The sequence below is a fragment of the Propithecus coquereli genome, unplaced genomic scaffold (genome assembly GCF_000956105.1).
Source record: "Propithecus coquereli isolate 6110/MARCELLA unplaced genomic scaffold, Pcoq_1.0 Scaffold19, whole genome shotgun sequence".
In the NCBI taxonomy this organism is placed as follows: Eukaryota; Metazoa; Chordata; class Mammalia; order Primates; family Indriidae; genus Propithecus; species Propithecus coquereli.
Genome location: NW_012143856.1, coordinates 3281735 through 3301572, shown reverse-complemented (window position 1 = coordinate 3301572; position 19838 = coordinate 3281735). Strand labels below are relative to the sequence as shown.

The window sequence follows — 19838 nt, the reverse complement described above, 5'->3', positions numbered from 1 at the left end:
ATCCACTCTGGGACACCTCCCTTGACCACTTTTCCTGACACCTTTCCCAGCAGAGGTAGGCCATCTGCTTCTGAGTTGTTCCCACACCACCTGTGTGCCACATTTCAAACTGCCACAAGGTTTACTGTCCCCAATAGATTGGTTCTCTGTGGCATTTTGTCTTTTTCATGTTCTTATCCCCAAAGCAGAACCCAATACCTAATCAATGTGCCTACTTAAGATTACTTCTTCTTTTTTTTGTCACATTTCCTTCTTGGTTTCTAACCTTTTATAGTAGAGAAATTGCCTAAAATGGTTGTGCTCTTTACTAAGCTCCCAAATACATAAACTGAAAAGCTCTTTATCTGAGAAAGAAATCATGTTCTTACTAATTTCTATTTCATTTAGCATCTGTTTCTATATTAGTTTTTATTTTCATTCCAGATCTGTTTATTGCTCATGCCGTAGTTCTTTTTTACTTTCTTTTTAGTACCTGAAATGTACTAAGATAATAGTAAGTTTATAATATAGAGGAAATTATGTGTAGGGCATATTTTCTGACTTAGTGTGGGTGTTGGTGCTCTATGCATTGCTAATATGTGTCAGAAAATGTTGCCTTAATTAGTATGTATAGATACTTGTTAAGAAGAGAACCATTGTTATAAAGCATCTAAATTATGAGATTGGGTGTCCTTTTCAGAATTTTAAATTAGTTTTATATCTGGATTCTTATATTGGTATGTGTGGTGTTGTGTCTGTTGGCAAAATGTGAAGCAGAATTGTTAATATTTCAGCAGTTATAGTTCATTCTTTCTTTTATAGCAAAAGTCAGCAACTTGTTCAGAAGTTTTTTATTTTTCTGGCTCATGATAAGGTATAAGGTTATATCTTTGATAAGACAATACTGACGGATCTAGCCACTTGATACGTTTAGCAAAATATAAATCCTGAAACACAGTGGCTATCTCTCATACTTCTTTCTGGCCATCCCTCAGTAGAGATGCCCTTAGGCCATACAGGGTTCTGATCCACAAGGATTATAGTACTCTACTTTTACAAAGATACTCCTCCCTCCCCCAAAGTCCCAAGTCTCTAGCACTGTCTCTCTTGCTCAGTTTTCACACATCTAGTATTTACTACTTTGACTCTTTATCCTCATCTGCTTAATACTCTAAATTCCCACCCTATACTACCTTAAGGCTCTGAGACCCTGATTTACATCCTTAGCTCATGGCCTGACATCTCTCACATTGCCTGTTAGCCCCTGGTTCACATTTCCTCATCTCTCATATACCCCTGTTTTGAAGGTCTCCTTTTCCAACTACTTGTACCGCCTTCTGTCTCCACCCTTCTTGTAGAAATGAAGTGTTGGAGACCTCTTTTTCCTTTTTCTTACATACACTCTTTACTCATATTTCCTATTATTTAAAATCCTAAAATTCTTTCTCTTACAGAAAGCTATCTTGGCTTGATAAAATAAAACCTTTTTTCCCGACCTTTATGTAATCCTGGATGCCAGTAACCGCTACCTCTTCCATAATGCTGCATGTCTATTCTTTGTCCTCTTATTTCCTGAATGTACTTGCCACCGATGAATTTAGATAGGCAGATGCCCTGCTTCTTTGGTTCTACATTTTGTTAGTTATTCCTCTCTTGAAGCCCCTGGAAGACAGGGACTACATCTGTTTAATTCTTTGTGTATTGCCTAATACAGCCCACCATCACCATTACCACACACAGATGACTCATAACTGCTTTCTGATAATAGGAAACAATGGTTTGATAAAGAAGAGTGGTGGATGTTGAACATTTGGCATCCGTTTTGCACACATTCATACTGATGCAGATTGTAGAGGAAAAAAAACTCTTGGCTTTGGATTTTTAAAGCATTCCCTGTTTAAGGGAGAGCAGGTGGTAAAATTAATCTTATAAAAAGATAATTTAATGTTTTTGAAATTTGTTATTTTGTCTCTGTCAAGTCTAGAAAAGCATATTGAAAATCAAATAGAGCTAAAACAGTACTTTGATACATCAATCCAAAGAACAGTTGATTGTAGTAAATTAGAATTTGTCATAGAAATTTCATAATGCCCCAAGGACTGAAATGCACAGAGAATGTAGCAAAAGCTGAACTACAGTTTTAGATGTCTTTCTCATGCAAATCATTATCTATAAAGTCTCAGTAATAAGGCTTAAACAGAAATTGCCAGAGTGATGTCCAGAATAAAATCTGACACTTAAACAAAAGCATTAGCTGCTTATATTATAATGCATGTTAACATAATGACTGCTGTTCTAAGAACTCCTTAAAGGAAATACTGAGGATTCGTTAACTCAAAATTGGGAACAGTTGTTGGGAGATAAGCTTAAAGGGGGAAAAATACATTTAGAAACTTGAAATAGTCTAGGTTTATATCTCTCTTCCCAATCATAGCATCAGAATCTCTTAAAGTTAAGTGAAAATTCTTTAAAGCAACTTGATACGAAGTTTAACTTAGGCATAGGAGTTATGATTTTCTGGTGTTTTTTTTCAAGGATTACCCAGAAACATTTTTCCTCTTGAATTCAATATTTCTATTTACCATAAATCATTTTTAAACAAAACAGTAACCAAATGTGATTTTAAACTATGTCTTGTTGTCTTATTCCCATTTCATGCCTAATTAAAATTATGTTATTTTTAAGACCACATCCTACTACTAGTTAGTATTCTTTCTAAGCAAGAAATTTGGATTTGGGGGAAGGATCTTTTGGAAATTTTAAGAGAACACACTGCTTTTTACAAGTTATATGCTTCTTAGCACCAGCAATTGAGTATATAACTTGAGTTTTTTTTTCGAAAAGTAGAACCTGATTCACAAATTGGCAAACATCAGGATGGAGGCTGAGAAGTAGATTTTTTTCTTCCCTGACATTTGCCAGAGGCGTATTGAGAGGTGTTACTTGGCATTCATGGGGGGAAAGGGAGAGCGCTGTCATAGGTTTTGAAGGATATTAAGCCCTCACCAAGGTACTTCAGTATCTACCTTAGTATATTAAAGGGACAGCAGAAAGGCTATAGTAATAAGTTGTTTAACTTCGTATGACCAATTTTTCAAACATTTGACTACAAAATCCTTTGTGCACAGAATACTTATTTATTAACAGTTCTTGAAACAAGTGTTCCAAGAGCAGAGTTTGGAAAATGTTGCACTAACCAACAAAACCCATAGAGCAAAACGAATACTCTTTTCAAAATCCTAATTTACAGTAAGGAAATTAGTTATTGGGAAAATCTGTCCCAGTCTCTGGATTTCACATGTACCAGTCTTTCTGAATGCCACTGGATATGGAGTATCCCATGTGTTGCAAACATCCATTTAGAAATCCACTGTGATAGAAAAGGTGGGAAGTATTGAGGAATATATTCAGGAACCTAGTTACTCTGCAACATATATGATATTATTTTATGATATATTTAATTTTTTATATTTTCTTAGGGAAATTTTCAAACATAAGACAGAAAAGAGAAAAGTACAATGAACATTATACCAGTTACTTAAAATAATAGTTTATATGTTTCAAACACTAGATGAAGTTCTGTTGAAAAGGAAACATAAATGTTTTAATTGGATGACAAATTAGTCTGATTCATATAGTGGGATTCTTCCCCACCCCGCCCCCAACAGTATGGAGATGTTTGTAAAATGCTGTTTCACCAACAAAAGACCAGGTAACAAAATGACAAAAATATTCTCATAGGTAAAACTCATAATAATCCAAACTATTTTTGTCTTCATGTTTTGCCAACATTTTTTCACCCACAGGATAAAAGACTATTGATTTGGGGTGGATTAGTACGGGCATTGTCTTGAGGTCATTTTATTTTTCCTTTCTTTTCTTTTTTCCTGTCTTTTATCAGGCAATACTGTGTATTCCTGTATTGGCCCAGGTAAACTGATGGCTCTGAAAAAGGGGCAAGCTTCAAGAGAACTTTTCTTTGGTTTCTCTGTCTGGTTTCTGTATCAGCTTCATTCTAAAACTGACTCCTTAGTTGGCTGAGACCAGAGTGTGTCTTTATCTCACTGTGGAATGGAGTTTGAGATTATGTTAACTGGGTTTATATATGGGGTTAAATCAATCCTACCATAACACAATGGCCTGGAAATTTTGGTCTTGGTAAGAAAGGGCACATAGGGAATGGATGCTGTGGAAATAACCAGTAATATCCTGTACTCCAAGTAAAGCAAGTTTTCTACAACAAGCTATACTAGACATTTTTAATGTCTGATGAGATGTTTAGATATTTTTATTTTGTAAATATATTAACAGGGTTTTTTGGGGGGTCTTTTCAGAGGACAAGAATTTTGGGCAGATTTGAATGCCATGAACGTGTATGAAACAACTGAATTTGACCAACTACGAAGGCTGTCCACACCACCCTCTAGCAATGTCAACTCTATTTACCACACAGTCTGGAAATTCTTCTGTAGGGACCACTTTGGATGGAGAGAGTATCCTGAGGTATTTACGGGTTTTTTTTTTTTTTCATTTGGCAAGTAAACTTTTCAAATATACTTTTTCTTTTTTGAAAAAGTATATTTAAAATTTTTTTCTCTGTTCTTTTGTTCTACTTTTCCAACAATGACTAGGCAGAACTACTAATATGATCAAAGAGCTTATGAATAGAAAATTGAATCTTGTTTATACAAGTAAAATTTTTCTCTTTATTTTTCTGAAAATTTATTTTTTTTTATTAATTTGAAATCCATAAATAAAATACCAGTGTTATCAGAGAAATAAAATGCTTTCCCCAGAATCTTACCTTATAGAGATGAAATACTTAAACCTGTTGCCACCTTTGGAATAATTTTAATGAGATGAGAACTGGTATAACTTTGGGTTTTTATCTGTCTCCTGGGCTTATGGAGATTGGGCTCATGTGTTACTCTTAGCATTTCAGAAGCCTGGTGAAAACAATCACTCTCAGGGCCTGGGAAGGAGTACCTGAAAATGTTTATTGAGCTGTGATCAGACAAATCAGTTATTTAAAATTTTGTCATATGTGCTCTTGTATCCTTAGCCTGAGATAGCAAGAATAGCTCATCAGTCACAAAGCAAGATTTTTAAAATGATGATGGTTTACTTTGCCTCTGAATGACAATCCTGAGTCAAGTTTAAACACCCCGAAAATGGACTTTAGAGATTAATTTCACATTCCAAAGAGATTAGATTGCTTCAGTTTGATTAAATTCATTTCTAGCCTTTAAAAAAGGGAGAACTAACTTATGTACCTTACTTTGATTTAAGACAGTAGCAAAAGAAGACAACCTAGTATGTTAATTGCTGTAAAATACAATATTAAACTAAAATTTCTTGCTCTCTTTCAAGTAATCACTAGTATCTACCTTTCAAAGAAAATAAGAGGCTGTCCAAAATGTATTCGCAGGATACTTGGACTGTTCTGTGTTTTTCCTCTGAGAAGTTTCTTGGGTTTGGAACCTAACTGGTTTATTTGCACTTTATACACCACCATCTTTAATTCCTCTTCTGAAAATTCCCTTAAGAAATATAACTGCCCCCCCCCAAAATCTCTAGGACAACATTAAGGCTCAAAATAGAATAGAGTAATTCCCTGGGCTTCACATATTTTATAAAGTTGAAATCCATGTTCTTCTGAACAGGGAGCTTCTTACGTCTCCATCTTTAGAAGGGAAAATAATTTAACACATAAAAGGAGTTAATTTGACTCACTGTACTTTATTGAAATTCCTCTGATGTTAACAGATTAACTATTTTTGCCTTTACATTTTCATATTTCATAGTGATTATTATTAACTTGCTTTTTTAAAAAAACTTTCTCTGTTTTCTGCTCCATAGTCTGTCATTCGATTGATTGAAGAAGCCAACTCTCGAGGTCTGAAAGAGGTTCGATTTATGATGTGGAATAACCACTACATCCTCCACAATTCATTATTCAGGAGAGAAATAAAAAGGAGACCCCTTTTCCACTCCTGTTTTATACTGCTTCCCTATTTACAGTAAGTGTCCAATGGAAAGTCTCTTCTTTCCTCTTTTTTATATAAATGCACTACTGAATACCAGAGAGAAGATTTTAAATTAAGAGGCTGTCTTGGTTATTACCTCTAGAATGTGAAATTCTGACTTATTCTTTGGATTTAACTCTTCAACAAATGAGTTCAAATAAGCTACAATTAACACTAAAAGAGTGAGTATCTTCTTGGATTTTTTGAACTGAAAAGCAGAGTTAACATTTTTCCACAGCTAAAAGTAATTGTGTCTGGAATGAGGCACAGAGTTTGTATTTGCCTCCTTTATGGAAAATATAATAGTTTTTCCCTTTCCATGAGATGGACTTCAAAAGGAGACCACTCTGATTATGGGACTACTTCCCAGCCCAGGTAAACTCCCAGGGCAAGTGAAGAAAAGTTATACAAGGTAGTGTTCTTCATTCTTTTTCCTTGAGTGAATGTGAATGGGAAAAATTCACCTTTTCAAATACTTTATATTCTCATTTGCTAAGTAAGGCACATCATCTTGTGATATTCACTAAAAATTACTTGTCATACTTACTAGGAATACAGTTTCTTAATAAAAGATTAAGACTGAACTCACCCTTCTGCATTGTAGGTGAGCTCTTCCATTGTCCCAAGAACCATTTCTTCCTTCCCTCTCCAGATAACCACTGGCACATCTTTATAGATACTAAAAGGTGGGGCACATTACCATTAAAGTTAGTATTTTAGGGGGAAATTACTATATACTCTAGTCAGATATCCCATTTTTAGAGCCTAATATTGAAAATACTAGGTTTACTTGGTTTAATGAACTTGGGAGGTCTAACATAGTGGTATCTTCTGCTTTGAGGTGAAAATACTGTTTTTATAATATTTTCCTACTGTTTTTATCTTTCTTCTGTTTTTATTTTCAGCCTAATCCCATGTTTTCCCAAGTCATTATAACAAATCTTCATGATTCTAATTCTGGAATTGCAAGGGGAACATTAAAAACAAAATACAAATAAAAGTCTCTGAAATGATTGATATCCAAAAGAAATTTGTAGTAAGGCTAATTTTAGAAATATATATTGGCCTGGGTTAAGTGTATATTTTCTTCCAAGTCCAAGTGTTAGTGTAAAAAAATTTTACCTTCTAAGGTTTTTTTTTTAAATTAGAACTAATAAAAATACCATTACTGTGATTTCACTAGCCCAGCTGGAGATAGTGTTAGCATCCAGTAGTTAGGAATATATTTTCCTCCTGGTGAGACAGTGGAACTCATTAGTGAGACCAGCAGCTTGGCATGCTGAGTCAATCAAGCAAGATGTCGCTTCTGTGTGAGGGTAAAAATGCTCATTTGAGTGCTACATTGTCGAAAAAGTTTTAATGAATGGTGAAAATAAGTTGGTTTCAATCCTAAGACAAGTATGGAATATGCTCTCTTCTTTTTTTCCTTTTTAAACTTAGATTTGTTTTCTAAAAGTAGGAACTATAAATATAAACAGTAGTGGAATTAATGCCTTACTACCCAGGCATGCCTCATTTTATTGTGCTTTGCTTTATTGCAGTTGACAGATACTGTGGTTTTTTTTCTTTTTTTCTTTTTTTTTCAAATTTGAAGGTTTGTGGCAACCCTACTTTGAACAAGTCTGTCAGCACCATTTTTCCAACAACATGTGTTTACTGATGTCTCTGTGTCACATTTTGATAATTTTCACAATATTTCAAACTTTTTCATTATGTCTGCTGTGGTGATCTATGATCAGTGATCTTTGTTACTATTGTAATTGTTTTGGGGTGTGATGAACCATGCCTGTATAAGATGGCAAATTTAGTAAGCGTCGTATGTGTTCTGACTGCTTAGCTGGCCATTTCCCTGTCTTGTCCCTCTCTTTGGGCCTCCCTGTTCCCTAAGACACAACACTATTGAAATTAGGCCAATTAATATCCCTGCAATAGCCTCAAAGTGTTTACATGAAAGGAAGAGTCACGCATCTCTCATTTTAAATCAAAAAGCTAGAAATGATAAAGCTTAGTAAGGAAGACATGTTGAAAGTTGAGCTGGACCTAAAGATAGATCTCTTGTGCCAAACACTTAGCCAAGTTGTGAATGCAAAGGAAAAGTTCTTCAAGAAAATTAAAAGTACTCCTCCAGTGAACACAAATAATAAGAAAGTAAAACAGCCTTATTATTGATATAGAGACAGTTTGAGTGGTCTGGATGGAAGGTCAAACCAGCCATAATATTGCCTTAAACCAAAGCCTAATCCAGAACAAGGCCCTAACTCTCTTCAATACTATGAAAGCTGAGAGAGGTGTGGAAGCTGCAGAAGGAAAGTTTGAAGCTAGCAGAGATTGCTTCATGAAATTTAAGGAAAGACGCCATCTCCATAATGGAAAAGTACAAGGTGAAGCAGCGGATGCAAGCTGCAGCAAGTTATCCAGAAGATCTAGCTAAGATAATTCATGAAGGTGGCTATACTAAAAAACAGATTTTCAGTGCACTTGAAACAGCCTTCTATTGGAAGTGGATGCCATCTAGGACTTTCGTAGCTAGAGGGAAGTCAATACCTGGCTTCAAAGGACCGGCTGATACTCTTTGTTAGGGACTAATGTAGCTGATGACTTTTAAGTTGAATGCTCATTCAATGCTCATTTATCATTAGAAAAATTCTAGGATCCTTAAATAATGCTAAATCTGCTCTGCCTATATTCTAAGAAATGGAACGGCAAAGCCTGGATGACAGCAGATCTGTTTACAGCGTGGTTTACTGAATATTTTAAGCCTACTGTTGAGACCTACTGCTCAGAAAAATTCCTGTCAAAATATTACTGCTCATTGACAATGCACCTGGTTACCGAGGAACTCTGATACAAATATACAAGGAGATCAAGGTTGTTTTCATGCCTGCTAACAAAACATTCATTCTGCTGCTCATGGATCAAGGAGTAATTTTGATTTTCAGGTATTATTATTTAAACAATATATTTCGTAAGGCTATATTGCCATAGTTATTCCTCTGATGAATCTGGGCAAAGTGAACTGAAAATCTTCAGGGAAGGATTCATCATTCTGCATGCCATTAAGAACATTTGTGATTCATGGGAGAAGGTCAGAATACCAACATTAACAGGAGTTTAGAAAAAGCTGATTCCAGCTCTCCTGGATGACTTTGAGGGATTTAAGACTTGAGTTGAGAAGTAACTGCAGATATGGTAGAAGTACTGAGACAGCTAGAATTAGATGTGGAGCCTGAAGATGTGACTGAATTGTTGCAATCTCATGATAAAACTTGAACAGATTAGGAGTTGCTTCTTATGGATGAGCCAAGGAAGTAGTTTCTTGAGATGGAATCTATTGCTGGTAAATATGCTATGAACATTGTTGAAATGACAACAAAGGGTTTAGAATATTATATAAACTTAATTGATAAAGCAGCGGCAGGGTTTGAGAGGATTGACTCCAATTTTGAAAGAAGTTCTATTGTGGGTAAAATGCTATCAAACAGCATCGCACGCTACAGAGAAATCTTTTGTGAAACAGTCAATTGAAGTGGCAAACTTCATTGTTATCTTATTTTAAGAAATTGCCACAGCAACCCCAACCTTCAGCAACCACTACCCTGATCAGTCAGCAGCCATCAGCAACACACAGGCAAGACCGTCTTCCAGCAAAAAAATTACGACTTGATGAAGGCTCAGATGATCATTAGCATTTTTTAGCAATAAAGTATTTTTTAATTAAGGTATGAATACAAGCTTTTTAGACATAATGCTATTACAACTTTATTGTGTAGTGTAAACAGCTTTTATGTGCACTGGGAAATCAAAAAATTTGCGTGACTTGCTTTATTGAGATATTTGCTTTATTGCAGTGGTCTGGTATTGAACCCGTAATATCTACAAGGTTTGCCTATGTTTATAATATAGACTTATAAGAGAACAAAAATACTCTAATTTCTCTTTTTCTGTTTTTCCTTTTTTAAAATTTTTATTTATTTATTTTTGCAGAGATGGGGTCTCGCTGTGTTGCCCAGGCTGGTCTCGAAACTCCTGGCTTCAAGCGATCCTCCTACCTTGGCTTCCCACAGTGCTGGGATTACAGGTGTGAGCCACCGTACCCGGCCCCTTTTTGTTTTTAAAATTTTCTATTTTAGTCTTCCTATTTGGAACTAGTAATGAGGTATAAAGTAAAAAGTCAACAAATTAAAGAGATTAGGCAAATACTTAAATGAGAAAACAGCAGAGAAAAAACCAGTTAACCCAGGTGGAATGGGTAAATGCAGCCATCCTATCTACCCTAGAGTCTGGGGCTGAAGGATACTCAAACTGGCCTAGTGAGAAGAAAGAGGAAGGGGATTGGTTTCGAAAAGCACATTTCAGAGGTAGATTCAATAGACCATGACCTTAGCCAGGGAGTAAGTTTTGTTTTGTTTTTAAGTATTATTTAAATGCTAAGGTCAAAGAAAAACATAGGTGTCAAGGAAGCCACAATTCTCAGGAAATCAGAAATATCTTAGAATTGGGAATGCTGAGGGTGGGGGTCGGGGGTGAGCATGACTTAATTCATGAATTTCCTGCAAATTCAGCTGTTTTTAAAAGGTTTTCTCTGCTTTTTAACGGAGCTGATAAAAAGGAGCTTATTCTTTTTTTTTTTTTTTTTTTTGAGACAGAGTCTCTCTCTGTTGCCCAGGCTAGAGTGCCATGGCTCAGCCTAGCTCACAACAACCTCAAACTCCTGGGCTCAAGCGATTCTCCTGCCTCAGCCTCTTGAGCAGCTGGGGCTACAGGCATGAGCCACCATGCCCAGCTAATTTTTTCTATATGTGTTTTTAGTTGTTTAGCTAATTTCTTTCTATTTATAGTAGAGATGGGGTCTCACTCTTGCTCAGGCTGGTCTCGAACTCCTGAGCACAAGCAATCCTCCCTCCTCGGCCTCCCAGAATGCTAGGATTACAGGCGTGAACCACCACGCCGAGCCAAGGAGCTTATTCTTTAGTCTTAGAATACTCAAGCTAAGGCTGCATAAGCAAACAAATCTCAGATTCAGGGGTTTGAGGGTTCATTTCTTTCAGCTAAAAGGACATCTTTCACATGTAATCAATCACCTCATGGCCATGCAAAGGCCTAACAGTTTCTTTGACTCCTCCCCCAAAAGGATAAAATGAATTTCTGTTTCATTACTGAAGTTGGGTTAGGAAATATTTTTCAGAATGGTAAGGGGAGGGAAGGAGGAGAGTGATAAAAAGTGACCTTGGATTCTGAAAATTCATTCTTTAGAGATCTTTGAGTAACAACTAGCTCGATACCTCTCAACTTGCCTCTCTAAAGAAGGCTGGTACAGCACTAAGAAACATGCAGTATGTCATTGGAATACCCATGAACTAAATATAAACTCAGCATTCTCAGAAAATAAAGGCACAACTGTATTTGGAATATATGCATTAATATTAACCCGTGGCAAATAGAATGTTGAAGTCCACCAGACGGATATGTATATGCATTTTTATGTTTTAGTCCAGTTGGAATGTTGGCTTGTTAAAAGTAAGCATCTGTGGGTGGGAATGGATGCTAACCATATATATAATCTAATTTAACATCTTAGAATGGGTAAGATTTACTTAACCTAGGCTTATCTTCAAACACATGTGAATAAATAACAGACCTCCATCCCCTGCTAAAAAGGAAAGAGAATATATTAGAAACTTTCATTTTATAGGACTGGTTCTTAGCCAGTAGTAGTGTCGGAAAGAAAAGGAGCAGAATTTTACCTGTTGTCAGTACCAGGTTTTCAGTATAGGGTGAGGCAGTCTAAAGCCTGTTTTTGGCTGAGTGTTTGGGGAGAATTGGCACTATGTGCCAATGAGTGTAACAGTATTAAAACTGGGTATCAAGATCAGGATTTCCCTATTCTCTGCTTCTTCCCTTTTTCTCCATTTTGAAAATGGCCAAGAAATATAATTTAAATGTAAGCATTTAACCAGGCAGGAATAAGTAACTTATCAAAGCTGCTGCTTATCTAAATTCATCCTTCATAACAGACCTGAATTTAAAGGCTCAAGGATGTGCATTCTGGTGTCTAGAGTTTATAATAATTGGCTCGATTTTAAACACACCCACATTTATAAAAATTGAATAGTATCAGTGGTTTTGTTATTATATGTGATCTTGGGAAATGAAGTAAATGTCAACCCAGAAGCCTTTGTTAGTAACTTCAATCCCTGATAATAATGGAAAACCCTTTTTCTTTGCAGAGGAGGGATGGAGGGAAGGGCTAAAAAATAAAAGACTTATATTCTCCACTTCCCTGCCATTCCTCCAGAATTAGTGATGGCTTTTCAAGGAGTTACAGACCTTTGAGAATCTGATTAAAGAAGTGGGGCCTCTCTTCAGAAAAATGTACCAGTGAAAAATGTACCATTGGACCAGAAAAATGTACCAGTACTGAGGCTCCAAAGGAATCTGTCAGGGCTCTGAGAAAATGCTCCAGAGGACAAGAACTGTTGTGCCTTCTGTTGTGAAGGTTGGAGAAACGAGTACCACTTCAAATCTGCCCCTGAACTTAAAAACAACTCAGAGATTTAGTAAGCCCTGGATCCACCCACCCAGGACTCTGTGTCTCACAAAGGGACTTTGAGGCACATTACATTGAAGGCACAGCCACTTGAAGGAGGTGGGATGAGAGAAAGCAGTTGCCCCTCCATAGCTTTTTAGCTTCTTATCAAACTATCTCTTCAAAGTAAAAAGACTTTGATGTTGGAGGAGGAGGAGGAGGGAAAGTCAGGTAAACCTGGCTTGGAATCCTGATATGCCATCTGTCACTTTCTAGCCTTGTTTTAAAAAAAAAGTATAAATTGTAAAATATACGGAAATGGAAAGAGTGTGAGTTTAGAAACTTACCTAGATGGGCCTGTATTTAAATCCTGTCTCTCTACTCTTTGCTAGCTGTGGTAGGACAGATTATTCAATCTCTCTCAACCTCGGTTTCTTTATTGGAAAAGTGGGGATAGCCAAGCCATCTTAAAGGGTTATTGTGACAATTAGTGATACTGTGTGTAAAACGCCTAGCCCATAGTATGTGCATGGTATTAGGTGGCTATGATTAGGATGAAGGCAATGGTAAAATATGTTCTTTGGAGATTAGATGCATGTTCACACACAGTTACAGCCTATGTGACACAAAGCTCTTTTGAAAATTTCAGTTTCCTAATCCATTTTGGCAGACATCATTATTACTTCCTTGCGACTACTATGTGCCAATGAGTGTAACAGTATTAAAACTGGGTCTCAAGGTCAGGATTTCCCTATTCTCTGCTTCTTCCCTTTTTCTCCATTTTGAAAATGGCCAAGAAATATAATTTAAATGTGAGCATTTAACCAGGCAGGAATAATAAGTAACTTATCAAAGCTGCTGCTTATCTAAATTCATCCTTCATAACAGACCTGAATTTAAAGGCTCAAGGATGTACATTCTGGTGTCTAGAGTTTATAATAATTAGCTCCATTTTAAACACACCCAAATTTATAAAAATTGAATAGTATCAGTGGTTTTGTTATTATATGTGACCTTGGAAAATGAAGTAAATGTCAAATATTTGTCAACTTTCAATGCCTGCTCCATGATTTTTGTTTGTTTTTATACAGAAATGAAAGTAAGCTTTTTAATTTTTCCCCCCATAAGCTCCCTCTTTGCTGGCTGCCCTAACTTTGTCTTCCACGCCACACAGCCATACAGTGATGGCATCTTTTCTCCTTAGTATCAGCAAAAATTGAAGAGAGAAAGCGTATAAATGATCATTGCTCGCTTGAAACAAAGTTTCTTTAACTACCATAGGTAAAAGAGGGGTCTAGGATTTGAAACTACAGATATTTGTGAAGTGGCTCTTGCTTGTTTGCCTTGCAGCAGTGCATTCCAGAGTTTTCTCCACAGCAAGGAGGGCAGGAGGAAGCTAATAATAGGTTATCTGTGTACAGACTGTTTGCTCTAACACTTTTTTTTCTTAAATAGTATTTTTCATTTTTTAAATAAGCATTTAAGCTATACGAATTATAATATTAGACACTGCTCTATAGAGCACTATAATGTGAGATGTACTTATTTCTGAGTGTTTTATGTTGATGTTCCTTCCTCTCCATTTTAGGACACTTGGTGGGGTTCCTGCACAGGCTCCTTCACCTCTTGAAGCAACTTCATCATCACAAATCATCTGCCCAGATGGGATCACCTCGGCAAACTTTTACCCTGAAACTTGGATTTATATGCATCCATCTCAGGACTTCATCCAAGTGCCTGTTTCCGCAGAGGACAAAAGTTATCGGATTATTTACAATCTTTTTCATAAGACTGTGCCTGAGTTTAAATATAGAATTTTGCAGATACTGAGAGTCCAAAACCAGTTTCTTTGGGAGAAATACAAAAGGTGAGTCAGAGGTGTAAAAAACTCGAGAGCTTTTCTTACTGTAGCTAATGTCAAATGCAGAACATAGTAGTAAACACTTGCGTAGAATTTAATATGTTTCTATTTTTCCATATATGAATTTACATATAATACTCAGACCTATGAATAGGATTATTCCAGGATTTTACAGGGAGGAAACTCAGTCACAGAAAACTTTGCTTGCTTGCCACAGGTCATTCAGCTAATAAGATAATGGTGCTAGAATTTGAACTTAGGCAGTCTAGCACCAGAGGCCTTGCTCACAATCACTCTACTATGCTGCCTGTCAGGTCAACAAACTAATGTAATACAAAGGGAATACCTGCAGATTTGAGGAAACTCGGAATTTAAGGGACACTCAGATTGGAGAAATTAGACAAGGAAGGGATCCTGAAGAAGACAAGACGTCAGAACTAGATTTAAGATGAAAGAGAAAGCAAGTAAATGGTTGAAAGAAAAAGAAGGAAAAGGGCTTTTTTGCAGTGGAAAAGATTTTAAACTTTTAATATGATCTTTGATGGCCTTTTGCTCTTGATAGCTACTTTAATATTTCCACTCCATTGAAACTATAAAGATAAGTTTATGACTACATCATGCCTGTTACATTGATCTATGTTTCCTTCTTCTGAATTTCTTACCCACTCTTTGCATTAGGAAAAAGGAATATATGAACAGGAAAATGTTTGGCCGTGACAGAATAATAAACGAGAGACATTTATTTCATGGAACATCCCAGGACGTGGTAGATGGAATCTGCAAGCACAACTTTGACCCTCGAGTCTGTGGAAAGCATGCTACAATGTTTGGACAAGGCAGTTATTTTGCAAAGAAGGCAAGCTACTCTCATAACTTTTCTAAGAAGTCCTCCAAGGGAGTCCATTTCATGTTTCTGGCCAAAGTGCTGACCGGCAGATACACAATGGGCAGTCATGGCATGAGAAGGCCCCCTCCAGTCAATCCTGGCAGTGTCACAAGTGACCTCTATGACTCTTGTGTGGATAATTTCTTTGAGCCTCAGATTTTTGTCATTTTTAATGATGACCAGAGTTACCCTTATTTTGTTATTCAATATGAAGAAGTCAGTAACACTGTTTCCATTTGAAAAATCTTGGTACTGCTAAATTATTTGATATGAACTCAATCCAGCATTTGTAGCAGGTTTTGAATGGGTGGGGCTGGGTGGGGAACAGCATTGGACATTAATAGGGCACTTTTCAGACCCATTTTTTAAAGTGCTAGAAAGCGTAAATTTTTTTTAAGAAAAACACAAGTTTTGAAATGACCATTTATTCTTTATTTACTAATTACTGTTAGTGTACTCAGTGTGGAAAAGACAACGGATTGCAAACTCTTTTCATTCACACTGTACATATGGGCAGCAATGTTATTAGAAGCATTAAAAAAGCCACAAAAAAACTGAACAGCCTAACTAATTAAATATGGCTTGGGCCTGGTAGAAGTTTGGCCAGATAGAATGGAGGGTATGAGCAAAGTAAGAATTATATTTATTTATTTACATTCATAAAACTGACTGGAACTGGTACTACCATGCCTATTCCCTGTCCAAAGCATCACTGCTTTGGTATAGTATAAGTTCATGAAATTCTGATAGGTGGAAAGAAATTATTTCTGTCAGCAGGACTGAAATATATCACCCAACCAGAGAACCTCAATGACTTTAACTGTTTTATGGAGTTTGCCTGAGAATTCAGAGTTCTATTTAGAGGAAGTTTAAAAAAAAAAAAAGAACCATTTGAAAAAATTTTGTCACCAGCAAAATTTTTCACTAACTAGTTATAGTTACATTCTAGTGTTAACTTTCAGCTTTGGAAAACTCCGTCTCTTCCATTATCATACACACCAACTTGAAGGCATTGAGAAGCTAATTTGGTTGAAGCCAGACTTGAGGATTTAGAAATATTACTTTCTGTTGGGGTTCCAGACTTAGCCCATGACTGATGGTTTTAGAGAAAGGAAGAACATCTATAGCCAGAGATAAAGTTTATTACCATGCTTTGCACAAAGTAGATTCTCAAAAATACTTGCTGGAATTAACGGTAGATGGCAATCCCACCCCTATACCTGCTTTGCCATATGCAGCTGGGTTCCCCCTGGCTGAATGTACCTTACTTACACTACTTACTTAATAGAAACACAAACTTGGAAATTGTGCCACTGGCCCAGCTGGAGTACCAGTAGGTGAATACGCTGTGCCTCAGTTCAGAGAGGTAGCAGCTAGGTATCTTCTTAAGCAAAGCAAATAGCTAGATTTACAAAAGTGAAGTCGTTATTCACAAAAGAATTCACTATGGAATTCCTTCAGATATCAAGCTCTCCTGGTATGTTTGTGGTTATTTCATTTACACAAAACTTTTCAGGAACTTCTGTGTTGTTTAAAGCAAGATATATCTATACTGATGTCTCAGTGAATCAGTCTGTCTAAGCACTTATCAGGGCTTCCACACAGTTATTTATTTTGCCCTAGTTGATCCTGTTCTTTGCTGCCATTGTCATGAAATGGCCACCTGTGGCTGTTGCAGCTCTTTCATTCAATTATAACTTGTAAACCAGTGATTCCCAATCTTTTCAAGTGAAGACACCATGCCATTGCTTATTTGATTTTATGAAACTTGTTCCTTTTTTCTCCCTAAAGAAAAAGAAAGCTTTATGACATATTTATTTTTTTAATAAAACTAAGCAAAAATAAAAGTTATGGTAATACTTTAAAAAATACTTGTGTTGTTTTTGTTCCATTTAAGATAACTGAATTAAACACATAGTTAATGATAGATAATCTATAAATGGTGGCTGGTTGGTTGGATGAATGTATGATCGAATGAATGAACAGATCTAACCAGAACATGCTGCTTAAACTTCAGTACCCAGGGAATCCACAGAAAGTACATTATCTAGCATTCAACTTTAAGTCACGAATAGAGTGAATATTTTATTTTGCAGGTAAGTATTTGGAGGGAAGGGACAAGTTTTATAAAGATTGAGTATCCCTAATGTGAAAATCCAAAATGTTCCAAAATCTGAGACTTTTTCAGTGCCAACATGATGCTCAAAGGACATGCTCATTGGAGCATTTCAGATTTCAGGTTTTTGAATTAGGGGTACTCAACTGGTAAGTATAATGCAAATATTCCAAAATCTGAAAAAGTCCAAAATCTGAAACATTTCTGGTCCCAACTGTTATCCAATAAGGGATATTCAACCTGTATTAGCAAACATAGATAGAGAAAAAAACATGAGCAGGTTGTCACAGGTGTGAAGGAAATATAAAAAGGAATTGTAGAATTCTTGTCAGCAATCAAGCACCTTAGATTTCAGCCAACTAAAAGTTATCTGGTATATATAAGCGTCTCTAACAGTTCTTTTCCCCTAGTGTAATGATTTTTAAATCCCTGTAATCATACATTGTTTTAACTAAGCAATAACCATATAGTCAATCTAAAATTTGTAATAATTTCCTCTACTTAAAAGATACTAAAAGACATTCAGTAGCTTTCTTCCTATAGCTGTCATGTACACCATTTCAGAAAGCTGGAACTTACTCTTTTAAACTATGGTTAAGATTTCCAGGAAAAGAGTCTATAGACATCCTGAGACATTTCAGTATCATGTAATCCTATAGACAGGAAGATTTTTTTTTTTTTTTTTTTTTTTTTTGAAAGAGTCTCACTCTTTTGGCTGGGCGGGCTAGAGTGCCATGGGGTCATCCTAGCTCACAGCAACCTCAAACTCCTGGGCTCAAGCAATCCTTCTGCCTCAGCCTCCCAAGTAGCTGGGAGTACAGGCATGCGCCACCATGCCCGGCTAATTTTTTCTGTATATTTTTAGTTGTCCGATTGATTTCTTTCTAATTTTGGTAGAGACGGGGTCTCACTCTTGCTCAGGCTGGTTTCGAACTCCTGAGCTCAAACAATCCGCCCGCCTCGGCCTCCCAGAGTGCTAGGATTACAGGCGTGAGCCACCGCACCTGGCCAGGAGGATTTTTTTATGTGTGCAAAGTTTACAAATACTGGGTCCCTTGGAATTGTGAATCTAATCCTTTGTACCTTTTGTTACAAACCCATTTTAGTGAATAATTACTTAGTTAAAAATAATCACTAGGGCCTGAAATGCTAGACTAATGAAAAATTTTTATTATGTAAGATCTGAATTAAAAAGAATACATTCAACAATACTGTCAAATTAAATCAGATTTTTTTTCTCCTTCATTTAAGGAAAGTAAAATGACTAGAATGTATTTCCAGTTTTCTTTAATCAGAATCCAACAGCCAAAATGCATTTCAGGAAATTCTGCATAGCACTTTTCTAGAATCTAATCCATACCACCTACATTGTTGCTATTACAGTGTATGTTTTAAGAAAATAATGCTTTTCTTTTATAAATGTAATCTTGGACAAATCACGTAACCTTTAATGTGGTTAAGTTTTCTCATCTTTAAAATAGATGTTTTCTAATGACTACAAGTAAGAATATTTCAACTTTGAAACCCAATGCAAAAATTTTTTGTAAAATGCTATACAAACAACTTACAGCATTTACTTAAAAATTAAAAGCCATTTGGCGGGCATGGTGGCTCACACCTGTAATCCTAGCACTCTGGGAGGCCGAGGTGGGAGGATCGCTTGAGGTCAGGAGTTCAAGATCAGCCTCAGCAAGAGCAAGACCCCCGTCTCTACTAAAAAATAGAAATTAACCAGGCAACTAAAAATATAAAAAATTAGCTGGGTGTGGTGGCACGTGCCTATAGTTCCAGCTACTCAGGAGGGTAAGGCAGGGGGATCACTTGAGCCCAGGAGTTTGAGGTTGCTGTGAGCTAAGCTGACACCACTGCACTCTAGCCCGGGCAACAGAGCGAGACTGTGTAAACAAACCGTATACATTTTCCTTAGGAAAAAAACAGTGTTGGGTTTTTAAAACACTCCCATCTAGTTTATTGATTTAAGTACCCTTATTGCAGAAAAGTTAGAGAAATGAACTTAAACAATGCTTTCTACCTTCTTTAACTTGCCTTACTCATAAGCTGTCATTGCAGAAAGAAAAACATGCTATTAAAAGGTTTCATTAGCATTAGTTAGTTGGTCTTATTGCTTAACTCACTGCCACACATCTTTTGGAAGACTTAACTCTTGTATAGAATGGTCAGCTAGGAGCTCTTTTGAAGCTTTAATCGTACACGAATGGAAGTGTTTGTGTGTTAGAAGTGTTTCATGGACACTTGCTAAATTTTTCAAGGTAGAGGGAGTGGTGCCCAATCATTTTAAGTATATCAGAATTTCATGGACTCTTCATGATAGTACTTAATTGTACTTAAGTACCTAATGATTTATAAAATGCAGAATGACCAAAACTAGGAATTCAATGATTCTTTTTAAGCAAACTTACATTACTCATCATTACCATATATAT

At 36.3% G+C, this 19838-nt stretch overlaps 1 protein-coding gene across 2 annotated transcripts in view; it reads left to right on the top strand.

Annotated features, from left to right (window-relative positions):
* TIPARP (TCDD-inducible poly(ADP-ribose) polymerase) overlaps positions 1-17147 on the top strand; it is a 32870-nt gene extending 15723 nt beyond the window's left edge. The window contains exons 3-6 of one of the 2 annotated variants that reach the window (XM_012642937.1): positions 4314-4482; positions 5839-5999; positions 14120-14398; positions 15071-17147. In XM_012642937.1, the coding sequence (XP_012498391.1) occupies positions 4314-4482; positions 5839-5999; positions 14120-14398; positions 15071-15518 (1057 nt within the window). In that variant the 3' untranslated portion in view covers positions 15519-17147. The remainder of the gene's footprint in view (positions 1-4313; positions 4483-5838; positions 6000-14119; positions 14399-15070) is intronic. The other variant, XM_012642938.1, reaches the window with a different exon arrangement.
* Positions 17148-19838: the final 2691 nt, after the last annotated feature.